This window comes from Carcharhinus amblyrhynchos, chromosome 4, assembly GCF_965287045.1.
Source record: "Carcharhinus amblyrhynchos chromosome 4, sCarAmb.v2.hapA, whole genome shotgun sequence".
Classification (NCBI taxonomy): domain Eukaryota; kingdom Metazoa; phylum Chordata; class Chondrichthyes; order Carcharhiniformes; family Carcharhinidae; genus Carcharhinus; species Carcharhinus amblyrhynchos.
The window spans coordinates 138,590,359-138,610,536 of record NC_137327.1 but is presented as its reverse complement, the minus strand read 5'-3'; the positions used below and the strand labels follow the sequence as shown (position 1 = coordinate 138,610,536).

General features: G+C 43.9%; 1 protein-coding gene across 1 annotated transcript in view; it reads right to left on the bottom strand.

The window, feature by feature from the left end:
• LOC145342402 (bromodomain and WD repeat-containing protein 3-like) overlaps positions 1-20,178 on the bottom strand; it is a 149,513-nt gene that overhangs the window by 103,041 nt on the left and 26,294 nt on the right. Inside the window, exons 14-19 of the mRNA XM_080187958.1 lie at positions 15,070-15,223; positions 14,530-14,664; positions 9,000-9,128; positions 7,486-7,711; positions 3,626-3,805; positions 2,301-2,463 (exon numbers count right to left, since the gene is read on the bottom strand). Of these exons, the coding sequence (XP_080044084.1) occupies positions 2,301-2,463; positions 3,626-3,805; positions 7,486-7,711; positions 9,000-9,128; positions 14,530-14,664; positions 15,070-15,223 (987 nt within the window). The remainder of the gene's footprint in view (positions 1-2,300; positions 2,464-3,625; positions 3,806-7,485; positions 7,712-8,999; positions 9,129-14,529; positions 14,665-15,069; positions 15,224-20,178) is intronic.

Below are 20,178 nucleotides of genomic sequence, written 5' to 3'. Positions count from 1 at the left end.
GGTCTTTTTCTTCATGGAGGTCAGCCACCAGTGGAGTGCCCCAGGGATCTGGTCTGGGACCCTTGCTGTTTGTGATTTTTATAAACGACCTGGGTGAAGAAGTGGAGGGATGGGTTGGTAAGTTTGCTGATGACACGAAGGTTGGAGGTGTTGTGGATAGTTTGGACAGACGTCAGAAGTTGCAGCGTGACATAGATAGGATGCAAGCTTGGGCGGAGAAGTGGCAGATGGACTTCAACCCGGATAAATGTGGTGGTACATTCTGGTAGGTCCAATGGGATGAAGGAATATAATATTAAGGGTAAGACTCTTAGCAATGTGGAAGATCAGAAGGATCTTGGGGCCCGGGTTCATAGGACTCTCAAAGTGGCTTTGCAGGTAGAGGATGTGATTAAGAAGGCGTATGGTGTACTGGCCTTCTTCAATCAAGGAACTGTGTTTCGGATTCGGGAGTCAATGCTGCAGCTTTATAAGACCCTGGTCAGACTCCACTTGGGGTACTGTGCTTAGTTCTGGTTGCCTCATTACAGCAAGCATGTGGAAGCCATTGAAAGGGTGCACAGGAGATGTACAAGGATGTTACCTGGATTGGGGGGCATGCCTCATGAGGATAGGTTGAGAGAACTCGATCTTTTCTCCTTGGAGAGACGAAGGATGAGAAGGGACTTGATAAAGTGTTTAAGATGTTGAGAGGTATTGATTGGGTGGTTTCTCAAAGGCTTTTTCCCAGGGCTGAAATGGCTGCCACAAGGGGACACAGGTTTAAGGTGCTGGGGAGTAGGTACAGAGGAGATGTCCGGGTAGATTTTTCACTCAAATTGTGTGGAGCATGTGGAAAGTCTGCAGAGAGATCTGGATAGGCTGAGCGAGTGGGCAAGGACCTGGCAGACAGAGTATAATGTTAGCAAGTATGAGGTTATCCACTTTGGCAGAAATAATAGTAGGAGGGATTATTATTTAAAAGGCGAAAAGCTGCAGCATGCTACGGTGCAGAGGGACCTGGGGGTCCTTGTGCACAAGTTGCAAAAACCCAGTCTGCAGGTGATCTTCATGATGATGATGAATGGGATGGATAGGATAGAGGTGGAAAGACTCTTCCTGCTCAAAAAAGACAATAGGACTAGGGGGCACAGCCTCAAGATAAAAGGGGGGCGGTTTAGAACGGAGTTGAGGAGGAACTTCTTCACTCAAAGGGTGGTGAATCTCTGGAATTCTCTGCCTGTTGAAGTGGTGGAGGCTGCCTCACTAAATATTTTTAAGACGCAGGTTGATGGGTTTTTGATAGGAGAGGGGATTAAGGGTTATGGGGAGAGGGCGGGAAAGTGGAACTGAGCAGCGACAGATCAGCCATGATCTTATTGAATGGCGGGGCAGGCTCGAAGGGCTGGATGGCCTACTCCTGCTCCTATTTCTTATGTTCTTATGATCAAGAAGGCGAATGGAATGTTGGCCTTTATAGCGAGGGGCATAGAATATAAAAGTAGGGAGGTCTTGTTGCAACTGTACAGGGTACCGGTGAGGCCGCAGCTGGAGTACTGTGTGCAGTTTTGGTCGCCGCACTTGTGCAAGGATATATTGGCCTTGGAGGGAGTGGTGAGAAGGTTGACTAGACTGATACCGGAGATGAGGTGGTTAGCCTATGAAGAGAGACTGAATAGACTGGGTCTGTACTCGTTGGAGTTTAGAAGGCTGAGGGGGGATCTTATAGAGACGTATAAGATAATGAAGGGGATAGATAGGGTAGAGGTAGAGAGATTCTTCCCACTTAGAAAGGATAGCAGGACTAGAGGGCACAGCCTCAAGATAAGGTTGGGGGGGGGGGGCAGTTTAGATCAGAGTTGAGGAGGAACTTCTTTACTCAAAGTGTGGTGAATCTCTGGAATTCTCTGCCCGTTGAAGTGGTGGAGGCTACCTCGCTGAATATATTTAAGTTACGGGTAGATAGATTTCTGATAGACAGGGGAATTAAGGGTTATGGGGAGAAAGCAGGCAAGTGGAATTGATCCACTTCAGATCAGCCATGATCTTATTGAATGGCAAGGCAGGCTCAAAGGGCTAGATGACCTACTCCTGCTCCTATTTCATATGTTCACTCAGAGGGAGGTGGGTGAGTGGAATTGGCTGCCGTCGGTGGTGGTGGAGGCAAATTCAATAGGGTCTTTCAAGAGACTTCTGGACGAGTACATGGGACTTAATAGGATTGAGGGTTATAGGTAAGCCGAGTAGATAGAGATATGATCGGCGCAACTTGTGGGCCGAAAGGCGTGTTTGTGCTGTAGTTTTTCTATGATTATGTCTACCTGCCAATTCCAGATGGAAGCTCCATGACCACAACCCTTCTGCTCCATGCCATTAGGTCTCTCTCTGTAGCCATTTGACTCCTAGGGGCATTATTATGCATTTGACGAACACCTTCTATCTGACCACTCCGTCGAAGTCCAATGTTTGGCCGTGATAGCAAGGCTAAAACATGAAACAGTCTTTTGAAATATAGATTGGAATAAAGTGTACTGAAATTTCCATAGTCAAAAGAATTAGAACTGAACAAGAAGCCATGCTCAAAAATTGTTTAAAATGTTACAAGTTGTCAATTAAAGCACTCAATTCCTAATGATCTCACAACCTAAGAAGCTTGTTCTAAAACAAAGCTTTACTAATGAGACTGAAGTTAATTCTGTAAACTAGCTAACTAACTTGAACTACAACTGTTCACCCTTAGCAAAGTTTCATAATTTTAGCAGATAACATTTAAATTAACAACTTTATCACATTATTTCCAGGAAATTAAAAAGTACTCTACACAGAAATGCATATGCAAATATTATCCACCAGTCTCTCAAAGGTACCATTTCCCGTTAGGAGATTTTAAAATTTATTTATTCATGTCACAAGTTGGCTTACGTAACACTGCAATGAAGTTACAGTGAAAATCCCCTGTTGATTTCAACTATAAATCAAGCAAGTAGCTGTAGCAATATACATCTTTAGTTTAAAATTCTTGAATTTGATAAAACCCATGATGCACTTCACATTAAAAACAAGTACATCCTTCCATTTGTGCCATCAAATCTACGCCTCCGTTGATGCAGTGATGCTTCACTAATGAAGTATACAGCTCACCTGCATCGTGTGAAATCCGCAAAAAGGTATTAAGGGGGAAAATAGGAGAAATGAAAACCAGTATGGAAAATATTCTATAATTGATCGTATCAATATAATTTTCATAATGTGCACTCAATAATAAAATCATATCAAAATTAATCCATTGATTCATTAGTGGTGGTGGATCTTGGTGCGGAGAAAGACACTGTGGTTAGCATAACTTCCCAAATGGGAAATGAGCAGTTTGGGCACCTGCTTTATACCTCACCCAATGTAATGATTTTGATGGGAGCAAATTCAAATAAGATGCCAAATTACAGTGAGCACATTAAGTCAAGAACGACAAGGCAATCTCAATAAAGACTCAAGCAGCCAACCTATAACAACAATTGAGTTTTTACATTAATTTATAGAAAAAGATACCACATCTTACATAATTTCAATTTTAAAAGTCAATTAATTTATCTGTTTCAATGGACAAGGCAAAACTTTGGGATAAAATGATGTCTGCACGGCAACCCACCATTGTTCAGCAGGTTTGATCTATTGCCACCTGGTGCAGCTGCTTCTTCGTTGCCCTGTCTCAAGTCATGTTCTCGCTGCAGCTCTCTAATAGCATCATCTAGAACACTGGATTCTTGACCAATCTCATACTGATCATCTGTTTGTTGGCTAATGACCTGTTCCACTACATCACCATCACCTAGAAGAGAATAATAGCTTTTACTTACATTTCCATGACAGTGACAAGCAAACTTCCTTCCTCCTCCCAAATATTAATTTAGCGATCAAGTTACAGTTGACTGAAGGTATGGAACATCAACTTTGGGAAAAAAGTGAATCCATGCACATTTTATGTTCTGATGTGGAGATGCTGGCATTGGACTGGGGTAAGTACAGTAAGAAGTCTCAACACCAGGTTAAAGTCCAACAGGTTTGTTTGGTAGCACAAGCTTTTGGAGTGTCACTCCTTCTTCATTCACTTGAGACTTCTTATCATTTTATATTAGACAGGGGGCAGCAAAAAAATGGCACTAGTATTTATAAATATTTCAGCAATCCCTTCAAGTTTCACAAATAATTGCCAAAATTATTTTTGGCCTTGGAGGGAGTACACAGGAGGTTCGCTAGGCTGACACCGGAGATGAGGGGGTTGGACTGTGAAGAGAGACTAAATAGACTGGGTCTGTACTCGCTGGAGTTTAGAAGGATGAGGGGGGGATCTTATAGAGACATATAAGATAATGAAAGGGATGGATAGGGTAGAGGTAGAGAGATTCTTCCCTCTTAGAAAGGATAGCAGGACTAGAGGGCATAGCCTCAAGATAAGGGGAGGGCAGTTTAGATCGGAGTTGAGGAGGAACTGTCTGTGTGGAGTTTGCACATTCTCCTCGTGTCTGCGTGGGTTTCCTCCGGGTGCTCCGGTTTCCTCCCACAGTCCAAAGATGTGCGGGTTAGGTCGATTGGCCATGCTAAGAAATTGCCCCTTAGTGTCCAGGGATGCGTAGGTTAGAGGGATTAGTGGGTATAATATGTAGGGATATGGGGGTAGGGCCTGGCTGGGATTGCGCTCGGTGTAGACTCCATGGGCCGAAGGGCCTCTTTCTGCACTGTAGGGTTCTATGGTTCTATGAACTTCTTCACTCAAAGGGTGGTGAATCTCTGGAATTCTCTGCCCGTTGAAGTGGTGGAGGCTACCTCGCTAAATATATTTAAGTCACGGGTAGATAGGTTTTTGACAGACAAGGGAATTAAGGGTTATGGGAACAAAGCAGGAAAGTGCAACTGATCCACTTCAGATCAGCCAAGATCTTACTGAATGGCAGGGCAAGCTCGAAAGCCTAGATGGCCTATTCCTGTTCCTATTTCTTATGTTTCTTATGTTCTTATGTAATTGAAAGCAGATGTAATTAGAGGTAGCCATCTGAATTAAGTTAGAAATTGGTTGGAGATAGAAAAATGGGGAAAAAGTTGTGGTGTTCCCCAGGAATCTATTTTAGGGCTTCAACTTTTCAACACATTTACTGAACCATTTCAGGGAATGTTGGAATAGAAAATGGCATGTACAAACTCAGGTAATTGTAAGGTGGGAGGGACAGTAATTAGTGCAAGTGGAAACATGAAGTAAAGAGAATAGTCAGATTACATTCGCAGCAAATGAAGTTCAATATGTCATCCATTTTGGACTCAAGAAAGATAAATTGGGGTATTTTCTATTTAGAGAGAAACTGGAAATCGTAGAGGAACAAAAGAGATTTGATTGTCTATGTTTGCATTTCATTAAGCTATTAGACAGGTACAAAGATAAGTCAAATCTGCTAATGAAATATTAGGCTTTATCTCAGATGGACTGGATTACAAAGCAAGTAAATAATGTTTTAGTTTTCAGCACTATGATCAGACTCCATCGGGAGTACTGCATTCACTTTTGAGAAAATTTCAGGAAAGGTGTATTGGCCTTGGAAGGTGTACAGCAGATTCACCAAAATTATACTGAGATTTAGAAGGTTAGGTAATTCAGCTTGTACAATGGAGCACAGAGGATCTAAGGCTGATCTATCAAAATGTTTAAATACTCAAAACGATTGACAGATTAGATACAAAGAAACCGTTCCCTCTCGTGGAGGGAATCAAGAGTTAAGGGGACATAATCGTCAAATTAGAGATAGGCCATTCAGGAACAAAATATTGTAGACCTTTCCATACAAATGTTGAACTCTCACCCCCAAAAGAATGCAGATACTAGGTAAATTGAAGCATTCAAGGTAGAGATGGGCAATGTTTTGTTGGTTATGGCTATCAACGATATGGAGCAAAGATGGAAAAATTAAGTTGTGTAGATTATCCAAAATCTAATTAAATGGCACAACAGGTTAAGTGGACAGAATGGCCTACTGTTTTATGATAAACAGATTTAACTTGGAGCCTTCAATCCTTTTATTTAAGACAATAGTGGGCACAAAACACAGAACTTTCAACGAGGAACAAATACTTAAATTTCCTCATACAGAAGGAAGGTATAACCCCTCCATCCCCCATACAAAGGACATGAATGCTGAACATAAGAAATAGGAGCAGGAGTAGGCCATCTAGCCCCTCGAGCCTGCCCCGCCATTCAATAAGATCATGGCTGATCTGTCGTGGCTCAGTTCCACATTCCCGCCCTCTCCCCATAACCCTTAATCCCCTTGCCTATCAAAAACCTATCAACCCGCGTCTTAAATATATTTAGCGAGGCAGCCTCCACGACTTCAACGGGCAGAGAATTCCAGAGATTCACCACCCTTTGAGTGAAGAAGTTCCTCCTCAACTCCGTTCTAAACTGCCCCCCCTTTATCTTGAGGCTGTGCCCTCTAGTCCTACTGTCCTTTCTGAGCGGGAAGAGTCTCTCCACCTCTATCCTATCCATCCCATTCATCATCTTATATGTCTCAATGAGATCTCCCCTCATTCTTCTAAACTCTAACGAGTACAAGCCTAGTTTATTCAGCCTCTCCTCATAGTTCAACCCCCTCAACTCCGGTATCAGCCTAGTAAACCTCCTCCGCACTCCCTCCAAGGCCAAGATATCCTTGCATAAGTGTGGCGACCAAAACTGCACAGCTGCAGCCTCACCAGTGCCCTATACAGCTGCAGCAAGACCTCGCTACTTTTATATTCAATCCCCCTCGCTATGAAGGCCAGCATCCCATTTGCCTTCCTGACCACCTGCTGCACCTGCAGGCTGGGTTTTTGCGACTCATGCACAAGGACCCTGAGGTCCCTCTGCACCGTCGCATGCTGCAGTTTTTCGCCTTTTTTTGCATCCAATTCATGTACATTATATACAAATTTAGACTAAGCTTATACAATTTTATATAGAAGTAAATGCAAGCTCCAGGCAGTAAAGGTTCTTCATGGTCAGAAGAAAAGTGGTCCTTATGTAGAAATCTGCATATCTAACAAACACTGACATCATGAAATGTCATGAACTCGTGACCAATGTTAACGGTTACAGTACGTATCGGCACAGCATTATGATAACTCCATGTGTCTGACAAAAGACCTTATGGTATCCAACTCAGCAAGGCTGGGCACTGTCTTGCTTAAATGAACTTAATTGCCTGATACAGTGAAGCCATACAGCATGTATAGCATGACAAATCTAAGAAATAGAAACAATATCACTCAAACATGTACAACAGAAGATACTTCAGACTTAAGAAAGTTGCAATTCCCCAGCACAGTGCTTACATTTTGAGTCCATCAATTAAACTACCTGTCGAGTATTCATCAGGAAATAACTTATTTTTGTTCAGCACAGGGCGAAAGCTTAGAATTTATTTATATTCAATAATATATATTTTTTTCAAAATAACAGCCATCTCACAGCCCCATTCTCACCGTTTGCCATGTATCCCAACTGTGGAACAAGTTGCTCATCCATGCAATTTTCCCGACCAGGTACCAGCCGTTGATATTGTGTTAGATGTGGATTTCCATCAACATCAACTAGAAACGGGGGAGGCATGAGATGTGGCGCCTGTTGTGTCTGTTCATCCAGAACATAATTGTTGGAATCACGGATAAGGGGGCGGTAATCAGTGTGAAAGAACATTTGGTCCGGAATCTATCATAGAGAGAATAAATGGTTATAATTGAATTGAGGTTATGGGAATATAAGGATACCCAATCTATGAATAGGCTCCAATTTTAAATTGCATATATCACCATTTTTCTTTTGAAAAAGTTTACAAAAAATGGTAGTTTTTTTCTGTGCTTCTTTTCTTATTTCCCTGAAGATAGAAACGTCTTCTGAGCGATGTAGTGCAGTGGCTCCAGTCATCTAGCAACAATGAATGCACCAAAATGGGTGCGCTCATACATAGATTTAGTTTGAATACCAACAAATTATCAGGTAGTAGGGAGCTACCAGTCAAACCTGATCATGTTCTGACTCCAAATATTCCCAAAAGGGAAAAATGGATAATCATTTGGGACAGAAATCCTGATTGTTTCTTTCTCTCCAATTTAGGGGCATGCAGGCCAATCATTAATATCCTAGATCATGCCCAAGCAAAGACAAACTGCTAATACAATCTTAGAACTTCCTTGACAGTATGGTTTAAATGCGCATCTTTTATTTTTAATTCATAGGACGTGGGCATCATTGGCATTCTGCCATTCCACATAAGTTGTTATACTCGAGTGATACATCTAACCATTCTCAGCATCTTCCCTTGTAAAATGATTTGGTTTACTGTCACATGTATTAACATAATGAAAAGTATTGATTCACTGTATGTTAATACATGGGACAATAAGTGATATAAATATAATCACCAAAGATGGAAGTGCATGACGCGCACACATGAAATAATCAATCGCTTCAGCACACCGGTCGATGTCAAACTTCAGTACAGGTCATTGCTTACCCCCATCTTCCCTGAATCTTACCCCACTCTGGTCCTTTATAAGCAACCAGTGACGTTAACTGGGCAAAGCCCAGCTGTGTTTTCATCCTTGTCCCATCTCCAAAATGGAGGATAGGAAACATAAAAACAAAGTAAATGTTTAATGCCAACATTAGTTAACAGTTGACAGCAGTTAAATTTAAAATTTAGATTTAACAAACAAGGGCAAGAGATAAAATGAAAAAGTAGGAAAAAGGCGCAGTGGCACATTTTAAGTGTCTTATGTTTCACATAAAATAGGTTTACATGCTTAGTTTTTGAAATTAAAATACAATAAACCTCTTCTTGACAGCAACTACTGTAATGTCAGCATTTGTTCCAGCATCATGATGCACAAACTGAACAACCAGCAAGTTTCAGAGAAGCTTCTTTCCTCGTGCCAGCAATTCTAGGACTTCAATTAAGCAAGTGCTATTTCTAGAACATATGCATTCACCTACCTACCTTTTCATATAATTTACTGCAGCCAAATCCAAAGATCAGCAAATGTCCATGAGAGTCAGTGCATGCAAAATGCTGTCCATCTGCAGAGAATTTACAATCAAACACAGCACCATGACCCTGACCTTCAATCTGTAGAAAATAAATAAAATCTCTTTTGGTTACACTGATGGATTGACACGTTGCATCTTAAACTCCCATAGGTCTGACAACCCCAGACCACCTACTACTATTTGAAAAATTTCACAAGTTAGAAATACATGGAATAGTATTATAAAATAAACATTTAAATAAAAACAGATAAGTCATGCTAGAATGAAAGAAACACTGCGGGGGCATGGGGGGGGGGGGATAATTCTCCTTAAAAAGAGTAAATCATGCTTTTTTTTTTAAGTACAGAATCGCCCACACTGTACACTGCAGAGTGCACTCACATAAACCCCACTGAAAAGCTGGCGGCGGGGCCTATTCATAGAGTCCACTGAATTCTTACAGTGCAAAAGGAGGCCATTTGGCCTATCAAGTCTGCACTGACCACATTCCAATTCAGGTCCTATCGCTGTAATTCCATTTATTTACCCTGCTAGCACCCCCCTTGGCACTAAGGGGTAATTTACAATAGCCAATCAACCTAACCAGCATGTCTTCGCACTGTGGGAGGAAACCGGAGTACACAGAGGAAACCCAGGCAGAGGGAGAATGTGCAAACTCCACACAGACAGCCACCCGAGGCCAGAATTGAACTGGCACTGGCAGCAGTGCTAACCACTGTGCCACCCAATTCCCGCTGAGAGGCCAACAGCATATCACTGGGCAGGCCACTGCGCATGTCCCGAACTGTGAGTGCTGAGGTCAGTGCATGCACAGTAGCCTGTACTGCTGGCCTCGCAAATGCTGGCCAGCCCCACACCACCTGCATTACTGGTTGTGCAAACCCCCACAGCCGAACTGCTGGCCCCTCTAAGCATGTCCAGGCCAGCCTTGCACACTGCCAAAGTGGCAGCACTCAGGGAGAATGCGCAAACTCCCACAGACACAGGCCCAAATCCATGTATCTGCACAGCTAGCAGTGCTAGTCACTGAGCTGTTGTGGAGCCCGTCTATTGGTCCAGGATCAAGCACACACACCGACATGAAGTACTAGGCCACTCCTGGACTTCCAAGAGCAGCCCACGCACAACCTGCCGTGTGCATGCCCCTCGCTTGACACGAGGTGGACCTCCACCTGTGGAATAAAGACAAAACATATTAATCATACAGCCTGCCCTTCCGGTGTCTCCCGAGGTTTAACCCTATTTAATAGCCCCTACCATATCCCTCCATTCTCGTTTCACTCATGTGCCTATCTAACTGCATCTTAAACGAGTCCAACGTGCCTGCCTCCACCACCCTACTCGGTAGCGCATTCCAGACCCCCACAACTCTCTGTGTAAAGAACCTTCCTCTTACCTCCAAATTATACCTCCCCCCCCTCACCCTTAAGTGATGACCTCTTGTGTTCGTACCCAGTCTAGGGAGCAGTCTCTCACTATTAACTCTATCTATTCCCTTCAGTATCTTATATACCTCTATCATGTCCCCTCTCAATCTCCTTCTTTCCAAGGAGAATAGCCCCAGTCTCTTCAGTCTCTCCTCGTAACCCAGTCCCCCCATGCCAGGCAACATCCTGGTAAACCTCCTCTGCACCCTTTCCAGAGACTCCACGTCCTTCCGGTAATAAGGTGACCAGAACTGGACGCAGTACTCCAAATGCGGTCTAACCAACGTTCTGTATAACTGAAGCATTAGACGGCAGCTTTTATACTCTAAGCTCCTTCCTATAAAGGCTAACATCCCATAAGCCTTCCTAACAACGTTCTCCACTTGTGACACAACCTTCATGGATTTGTGGACCTGCACTCCCAGGTCTCTCTGTACGTCTATACTCCTAATCGGCCTACCTTTTATCACATAGCTCCTCTCTGCATTATTCCTTCCAAAATGCATCACCTCGCATTTGTCAGGATTAAATGCCATCTGCCACCTATCTGCCCACTGCACCAACCTATCTATATCCTGTTGTATCACCTGACAATCCAGTTCTGTACCCGCCAACCCTGCCATCTTGGTGTCATCAGCAAACTTGCTGATCACACCACCTACTCCCTCTTCTAAGTCATTTATGTAGACTACAAAGAGGAGAGGTCCCAGTACCGAGCCCTGCGGCACACCACTGGTCACTGGCCTCCAGCCCGACAAGGTACCCTCCACAACTACCCTCTGTCTCCTATTTCCCAACCAGTTCTCAATCCACCTAGCTACCTGGCCTCGTATCCCATGCGCCTTAACCTTTTCTACCAGCCTACCGTGAGGGACTTTGTCAAACGCCTTACTGAAATCCATATAGATGACATCAATGGCTCTCCCATCGTCAACCGTTTTTGTCACCTCCTCAAAGAATTCCACCAGATTCGTAAGGCAAGACCTCCCTCTAACAAAGCCATGTTGCGTATCCCTAATCAGATCGCAACACTCCAAATGCTCATACATCCTACCCCTAAGTATTTTTTCCATTAACTTCCCTACCACCGACGTCAAACTCACCGGCCTATAATTCCCAGGGTTATCCCTACTACCTTTTTTGAACAACGGGACCACATTTGCTACCCTCCAGTCTTCTGGGACCTCACCTGTGTCCAAAGAAGAGACAAAGATGTGCGCCAGAGGCCCAGCAATTTCATCTTTCGCCTCCCTAAGCAGCCTGGGATAAATACCATCAGGCCCCGGAGCTTTATCCGTCCTTACGCTACCTAAAAGCCCTAGCACTTCCTCTCTCGTAATAACTATATCCTGCAACTGAACCTCCGCTCCCTCCAAGAGACCGCACGATTCCGAACCCCTCTCCTTCGTGAATACCGACGCAAAGTATTCATTCAGGAGCTCCCCCATTCCCTCCGACTCAATACACAACTCTCCACTCTTGTCCCTAAGAGGACCAATTTTCCCTCTAACTACTCTCTTGCCTCTAATAGAGGAATAAAATGCCTTAGGATTATCCTTAATCCTACCGGCCAAAGCCATCTCATGCCCTCTCTTCGCCCTTCTAATTCCCCTTTTTAGCTCCCTCCTACTCTCTCTATATTCCTCCAGCGCACACTCCGTACCCATTTGTTTTGACCTAACATACGCCTCCCTCTTCTTCCTAACCAAGTCTTCAATATCCCCCGTAATCCACGGCTCTCTAATCCTACCTTTCCCATCCTTTCGCTTAACCGGAACAAACCTCCCCTGCAACCATTTCATTTTGTCCCTAAAAGCCTCCCACTTGCCAACCGTGGACTTGCCAGCTAACAGTCCCTCCCAGTCAGTTTGCTGCAGCTCCCTCCTAATCCTGCCATAGCTCGCCTTTCCCCAGTTCAGCACACTCCCGCTTGGACGGCACTCGTCCCTTTCCATTTTTATCCTAAAGTAGACGGACTTGTGGTCACTGTTTGCCACATGTTCGCCTACCTCTACCTCACCCACCTGCCCTGGCTCGTTTCCCAACACTAAATCCAGTATAGCCCCTCCCCTAGTCGGGCAAGTTACATACTGTTCTAGCGACCCTTCCATAACACATTTCACAAACTCCTCTCCCTCCGTACCCCCAGCTCTAGGCCCCCTCCAATTCACTCCGGGAAAATTAAAATCACCCACTACAACCACTCTATTCTTTCTGCACCTGTCCAAAATGCCCCTGCAAATTCCCTCCTCCACTGACTTTGGGCTGTTGGGTGGCCTATAGTACACCCCTAGCAGTGTGATCTCTCCCTTTTTATTCCTCAACTCCACCCACAGCGACTCAATCCCTATCTCTTCCATATCGCCCTCCCTCTGCACTACTGTGATGTTTTCCTTGACTAACAGTGCCACCCCTCCACCTCTCTTCAACACTCCTCTGTCACACCTAAAACACCTGTACCCAGGAACATTCAGCTGCCAGTCCTGCCCTTCCCGTAACCACGTCTCCGTTACAGCCACCACATCCAACTGCCTCACAAACATCAAGGCCCTAAGCTCATCCGTTTTCCCTGCCACACTCCTAGCATTGAAACAGACACAGTTCAACCCACAAACGTCCCTCGGAACCACCTTCTCCCTTATAATTTTCCTTTCACCCGTCTCTCTCCCAGCCACCTCCCCACCCCCCCTCCCTATTAGTTTAAATCATTCCTGAACACCCCAGCTAACCTCCCTGCTAAGACACTAGTCCCCCTCCCGTTCAAATCCTCCCCACCCCTCCTGTACAGTTGCCCTTCTCTCCTAAACACCTCCCAGTGATCTACATAAGTAAACCCCTCTACCCTACACCAGTCCCTCAACCATGCATTCAACTGCATGATCTCGTCATTCTTAGCCCTGCTCGTACTGGGCAGCAACCCAGACAGTGCCACCCTAGAGGTCCTGCTCTTTAGTTTGGCCCCCAACTCCCTAAATTGCCTACGGACCTCTCCCCTACTCCTCCTTCCTATATCCCCCTCCCCAAGTGTACTATGACCTCTGCCTGGGTCCCCTCCCCTTTCAAAATTCCCTCTACCCTTTCCATTATATCCTTTACCCCTGCTCCAGGGAGGCAGACCACCATCCTGGAGTCGCGCCCTTGCCCACAGAACCTCCTATCAATCCCTCGGACCCTCCCATCCCCTACCACTATCACCTTACCAGCCCCCTTCCGTCCCTCTAAATCAGTCTCCCCTTCCTTCCTATTTTTCTGTGCCCCTGCCGACAAACCTTGGGGGGCCTCCGGGGAGGCCGGGGGACCCTGACTACTCTTCTTCTTCCTCTTTCCCCTCCTAACAGTCGTCCATCCTCCCTTCTCTTCAGCCCTTGAGACCTCCTCCTGCTCACGTTTCCCAGCCATTATCTCCTCATTCTCCCTAACTAGAAACGCATCTTCCAGTCGCCCCTCGAGTTGCCTGACCCGGGCCCTCAATCGCTGCAGTTCTAAACATTTACTGCAGATGTGTACCTTGGGGACACGTGACACCACCAGGAACTCCCACATGTGGCACCGGACGCAACTTACATTCCTCCCTATATTCCCTGCCATGTCCCAACCTCCTGTAAGTGCCCAAGGTAGAAATCTGTCACTCACCTTCTCCAAGCCTGCACTCGCCTAAGCCCAGCAAGCCAAAGCCCTTCTCACTCAGTTCCCACTCACTCCGCTGCCCGCTTCCGACGCTGCCCGCTCTATACTGCTACCCCTTTTTTATACCCCCCGCTCCCCCTTAACGACAATCCCCTGGCCTAACTTCCGGTACGGAAGTAAACTACACTCTAACAAGCCCCGAGAACCGGAAGTACAGGAAAAAAGCGGTTTTCACTTTAAATCAGTCACTCACCACAGCCACAGCCACCAGGTTCAATGCTCCGGAGAACAATGAGCTGGTGCTGCTGGTATCTAACCAAACAATCAGTTTGGTTAGATACATTAATTAAGTGAGTTAAGACAAATACCGAACGGTATATCTAGTTATTTAGACCCATTTCATTCATAGATCGGAGAAATACTTACCATGTTGAAAAAGCTCCGAAGTTTGGCACCTTTTGAAAGGTCCCAGATGAATATGTTGCCATCATGCCCTGCAGACAACATAATCCTGGAGTCAAATGGATGAGCCTCCAGAACAAAAACTTCATCATCATGACCCTATACAGAAAAATCAAAGTGTAATAAACATATCCCTACACAAAAAGCATTGATTTAAAATCTTATTTATAGTCATTGTGTCACTGTGTTTGTACCATTTCCAGTCAAAACCATGACTACTAACACATGCTGGGCAATGAGTGATATTTTGTCATCACTCAGACATTTCAGCCTTGAATTTACTGTTGGCAGACAGATCACTCAATATCCTGCACATCTGATTTTGCTCCCAGTCCATTTAGAGTTTGGAATTTTTAGTGCAACTCTTGTGCACTCAGTACTGTGCAGGGTTCACTCCTGCAGAACCAGCAGATATCAATATGTCTCCTGTTTCCAAGACTTAAAGACAACATGATAGCTATTTGATTCCATCATTTTATTTGAGTACTTATTAGGTTTACCTACCGAAAGAATATGAAGCAGCTGGCCAGTGTACGAGTTCCACACTTTCAAATTAAAATTATTCACTGCTGTGATAACTGTGCTGTCATATCGATCCCATGCTACCATGGTTACTTTCAACTTACTGACTTTGTCTTCCACAGCTACTGGATTATTCCTACCAGAAGGATAATCAAAAATTAGACACATGCCAATACACTTCTCATTTAACCATGTGTGCCAACACAGAAGGGATTAAACGGGTTAGAAAATTGATACAAGTCAAGACTGCTGCACTAAATGCAAAGCTGTGTTCAGTCCATAGAAATTTTGAAGTAAACCTACAATCTTTTCATGTGAATATTCACTTAGGGATCTGACTAAATGTGCATTATCGTCATTAAAGTAATTCATCTATTAATTGATCATGTTTCAAGCTTCACAAGGATACCTGAACTGTTCATGTATATCAATGATTTTTCAAAGCTAAGAAAGTGAAAAAAAACCATAATGAGAATGCATCAACAAAACAAAAAAAAATCTACATTCAGATTCTGGCTTTCACATCCTCAGGTCATCCCAAATGCTTTACAGTCCAAGCAGCTATTCATTATTGTTTCGTAGGCTAACAAGGCAGCCAATATGCAGAAAATTCCCAAAAGCAAATCTGCTTTGTGTTGCGATGCTGGTTAAGGGATAAATGCCAGCCAGAAATCCAAGAAAACTCATGTTTTTCAAATATTATCACAGAATATTCTGCATCCACTTTTAGAGTTCTTAATTTAATTTCACCTGAAAACCATCACCTAGATTCAAACTACCAACAGCAGATTTATTCTAGGAGCTCTTACCTGTAGAGTAGAAGATGAAAGTAAACTGCAGCTTGAGAAACACTCTAATGATATCATCATCAAAACATGCAATCAGCTCTTAAAGCAATAACTTAAGCATATAACATCCCTCCCCTTTTACTTCTGAGATCATGACAAGAACTACTACGACATTATATATAAAAATCAGTAATATTCCAGATGCTGTATTATGTATCACTAATCATTACACACAAGAATAAGGAAGTGAATGAGGGCATCTATTCCTCTTTGGTTGTATATAATGTTCTGGAATTTGGCTGTCCTTGGCCCTAGAAGTATGACTTAGAATTTCAGTTGACATTTCTTTGCTTGGAACTAATTCTGCATCATTCTAATATGGTACAGTAGCATAGACAGAATCATCAGGCAACTCAGATTCAATTAAGTCTTCTGTAATAGTATTCACAAACTAGCAACTAAAGTAGTTGGGACATCTGGAGATGATTCTGACAAATAATTTCAAGATGACAATTGGTCAGCGTGGCACTGCCAAAATTGTTTTGAAACAAATAAGAAATTGGGCCCATTTTTGCTAAAGTTATGGCTGGCACACATTTCTCACTCATGGCATAATGATGTGGTAACACTTTGTTTCCTTATTGAAGGGTGTTGTTTTGCTCTTGCTTCTTATCTAGCAACTTGAGACTGCTGCTGATGCTGTCTGAAGTTTCTGTAGATGATAACAAACCAAACTTAGTTCTCAACTTTCTCTTCCTGAGTAGTAATGCAGGTGTTTCTATAAGCTGCCAGAAAGCTATTCACACAACACGATAATGAACCTTGCTCTCTTGAAACTTTTAAAGAATGTTACAAAGATTATATGAATCTTTCAGCCAACCCATTAGTTGATGCATGATAAGTGCAGATTTTATATGCTGAATAATGTTTTCTTTTCAGATAATTTTCAAACTCCTGTGAAATAAATTACAACATAGAACACTACAGCACAAACAAGCCCTTCGGCCCACAAGTTGTGCCAATCATATCCATACCTACCAGGCCTATCTATAACTCTCAATCCCATTAAATCCCATGTACAAATTGTAAACCATTATTGTTTACCATCTGTTCCAGTTCGCCAAATCTTGCAAAAAAATTTCATCAACTTTTGAAATTGTTTTGTTCAGATGTAGATCTCATGATAACTTCTAGCCACTTGCGAATACGCACCAATTGTGACCAAGAACATGTAACCTTCAAATGGACCAGCAAAATTTACATGCAGCGTTGCAATGGCCTTTTAGACCACTACCAAGAGTGTAAAAAGACAATGGTGGTGCATTTCTTATTCGTGCACAGAATTTATACTCCCACTTTTTAATCAATCTGGGCATCCAGACAGTGCTAATTCCTTCATCCGGACCATACCAAGATGTCCTTAAAAATCACACCAGTTGGTTCCAAAGGAAGATACTTCAGCTTCTATTGGTATATACTCTCAGAAAATAAAAGGTACAGCAGCACCAGTATCAACCTCCATCCTAATAAATTGTCCACCGAGAATTACCCAAAATCTGTGATTCACCCCGTATGGGTAAGAGATTCAATTGGAGTTCCATCCTTTCTTTTTGTAGAATTCAATTTGCTCTTCTTTTTGAAGGTACCCAGATTCTTCTTCTGAATAGTCTTCTCAGGGGAAGCTGTTCTAGCCTAACAAGCTTTTGCAACATAACCCCTTTTTGCCACAATCCTTGCACTGACTACTCTTGCTCCAGCATTCACTCGCTGAACAGCCGTTTTGGCACATCTGTGGCATGCTTGTTGCTGTTTTGACGTATGGGCAGTTGCCAACTTGTGGATCTTAGTTCCCGCACCAAATTATGAAGCCCCTTTAACAGCCATATCCATCGACACTACAATTATTATTGCTGTTTTTAAAGACAAAGCGTGTTCAATAAGTAATCGTCTTCAGATAGACCATCTCAAAATGTATCTTCTAATGACTCAACAATTTAACAATGCTGTGCCAGCCTTTGTAAGTCTGCCACAAACAAAGCAAAGCCTTCGACTCCATTCCTTCAGTGGAACCTGAACCATTCCACTATGTTCAATGGCTTTGGGGGGTAATGCACTTCAAGGATTTCTGTCAAATCATCCTAAGTTTTAGTTCCCGGCTTTACTAGATGATCTAGGCTCCAGAACAAAATAAAAGTTTTACTCCCACCCCCCCGATCCGATGCACCACCACCCCAGCCCCTGATCTAATCCACCACCAATCCCCCCACCCCGGGCAGAGAACACCCCCAACCTACCTTGATTGTTGCTGTCCCTCCACTATCCTTCTGACCTGCACTCGATGTGGAGATGCCAGCATTGGACTGGGGTGAAAACAGTAAGAAGTATCACAACACTAGGTTAAAGTCCTGTTGGACTGGTGTTCTGAGACTTCTTACTGCAGTCGTTGAACAGCCTGCAGCACCTTCCTGGCCTTCTGCTGGCATCTACTGGAGACGGGGTGGGGGGTGGTGGTGATTGGGCTCAGATGGATATCTGGTTGTGGGGGGGGGGTGGTTTGGTGGTGGTGGGGGGGGGGGGGGGGAACGGGGGTTGCAGCAGGCTCACATGGATCCCTGGTGGGGGGTTGGTGGTGGTGGAGGATGGACTTCAGAGAATCTCCACCACCCACCCTCAACCAGAGATCCACCTGAGCCCACCTCCCCCCAACCAGAGATCCATCTGAGCTTCCCCCCCCAACCAACCAGAAATCCATCTGAGCCTACCCCCTCCTCCGGCAGACGCCAGCGGAAGGCCAGGAAGGTGCTGAAGGGTCTCCAACAAGTGCAGTAACTGGTGTTGTGAGATTTCTTACTGTGTTCACTCCAGTCCAACGCTGGCATCTCCACATCAACGAATGCAGGTCAGAAGGATGGTGGAGGGACAGCAGCAACTGAGGTAGGTTGAGGTGTGCTCTGCCGAAGGGGGGGTCTGCCGGGGTGGTTAGCAGGGGGTCTGCGAAGGATGTTCGAGGAGGATAGGCTTCGGAGATTCCCCTGCAGAACAGGAATCCGCTTCAGATTTTTATTCTGCAGGCAGATAGCAGCGTGGATCTGGAACGGATCCAAAGACAGTAAAGTGGGATTTGTCGGTAAAGTTGGGCGCACGGTTCATTAAGTCGATTTAAATGCATGCTAATGCATTTAAATCATCGGGCCGCCTGACTGGGGCGCGGATTGGACCTGCGCCCAAATTGGGTGTTGGCAAAGGCGCGATCTGCCCAGTTTCGGGTGCAGATCGCGTTGCAGGCCTGACGCCCAAATTTACCGCGATTTCACACCTGAAAACGGCACAAATATTTGGTAAAATTGGGCCCTATGATTCACTTCCTTCATTGAAAGGACCCATGGATTCCAGTTGAACAACCATTTCTCTTGCAGGCACTTGTGGCTTGAGACTGCTCAGTACTTCCTTTAAACTGTAGCTCCAATATGACCCTTTCTAACCCTGGAGACCACTGATGTATATTTTTTCAAATGGCCCCAGTTGTAGAGCAAAGCATCCCTTCTTTTAAAGTATGCCAGGTTCTGCCTAAAATCTCACCTTTCTCTGATCAGAAAATCCCCCTCCTTTAAAGCAGAGTTTCCACCCTTTCTCAGATGAGTAGTGAATCTCCTACTCTACCGGTATACACTGTAACAACTGAACAGACTCTACAGCTTAGAGTCATCTACCCAATTTATTTTTCTTTAAGAAACATAATTTTTTTCACCTTTCTGTATGTCTTCTTATTTCACAGGCACTTCAATCTTTAAGCCAAATGTTGATGTTCCCCAGCCTTTTAATATTTTAAGTATGAGGACCCATAATGTTTTTTTTCTATCTTATGATGCTCTCAATGAAACAAAATCCTGACTCTCACCAATTTTCTTTTTGTAAATGTCAGTATATTGGGGTTGTGGGTTTTATACAACAAGAAAATTATACAGGTTGCTCATGTGGATTCAAACTAACAACAAGATTTATTCTAGGAGCTCTTGCCTGTACAAAGTAGAAACAGCAGCCTGAACAACACCCTAATGACATCACCATCAAATAATGTGATTAGCTCTGAAAGCAATCATGCAATCATTAAAATATGTATCATCAGCCCAAGATATGTTTCAAGGGTGACCCAAAGCTATAAGTAAATCCTCAATAACATCCAAAATAGAAAACAATAGTCTAAACATACATATCCCTTCAACATTTTCAAACCAGAAGCTCATGCGAGAACTTCAGGCACTGAACAATAATTCCAGCAATTTATTGGGGCATCATTAAAAAC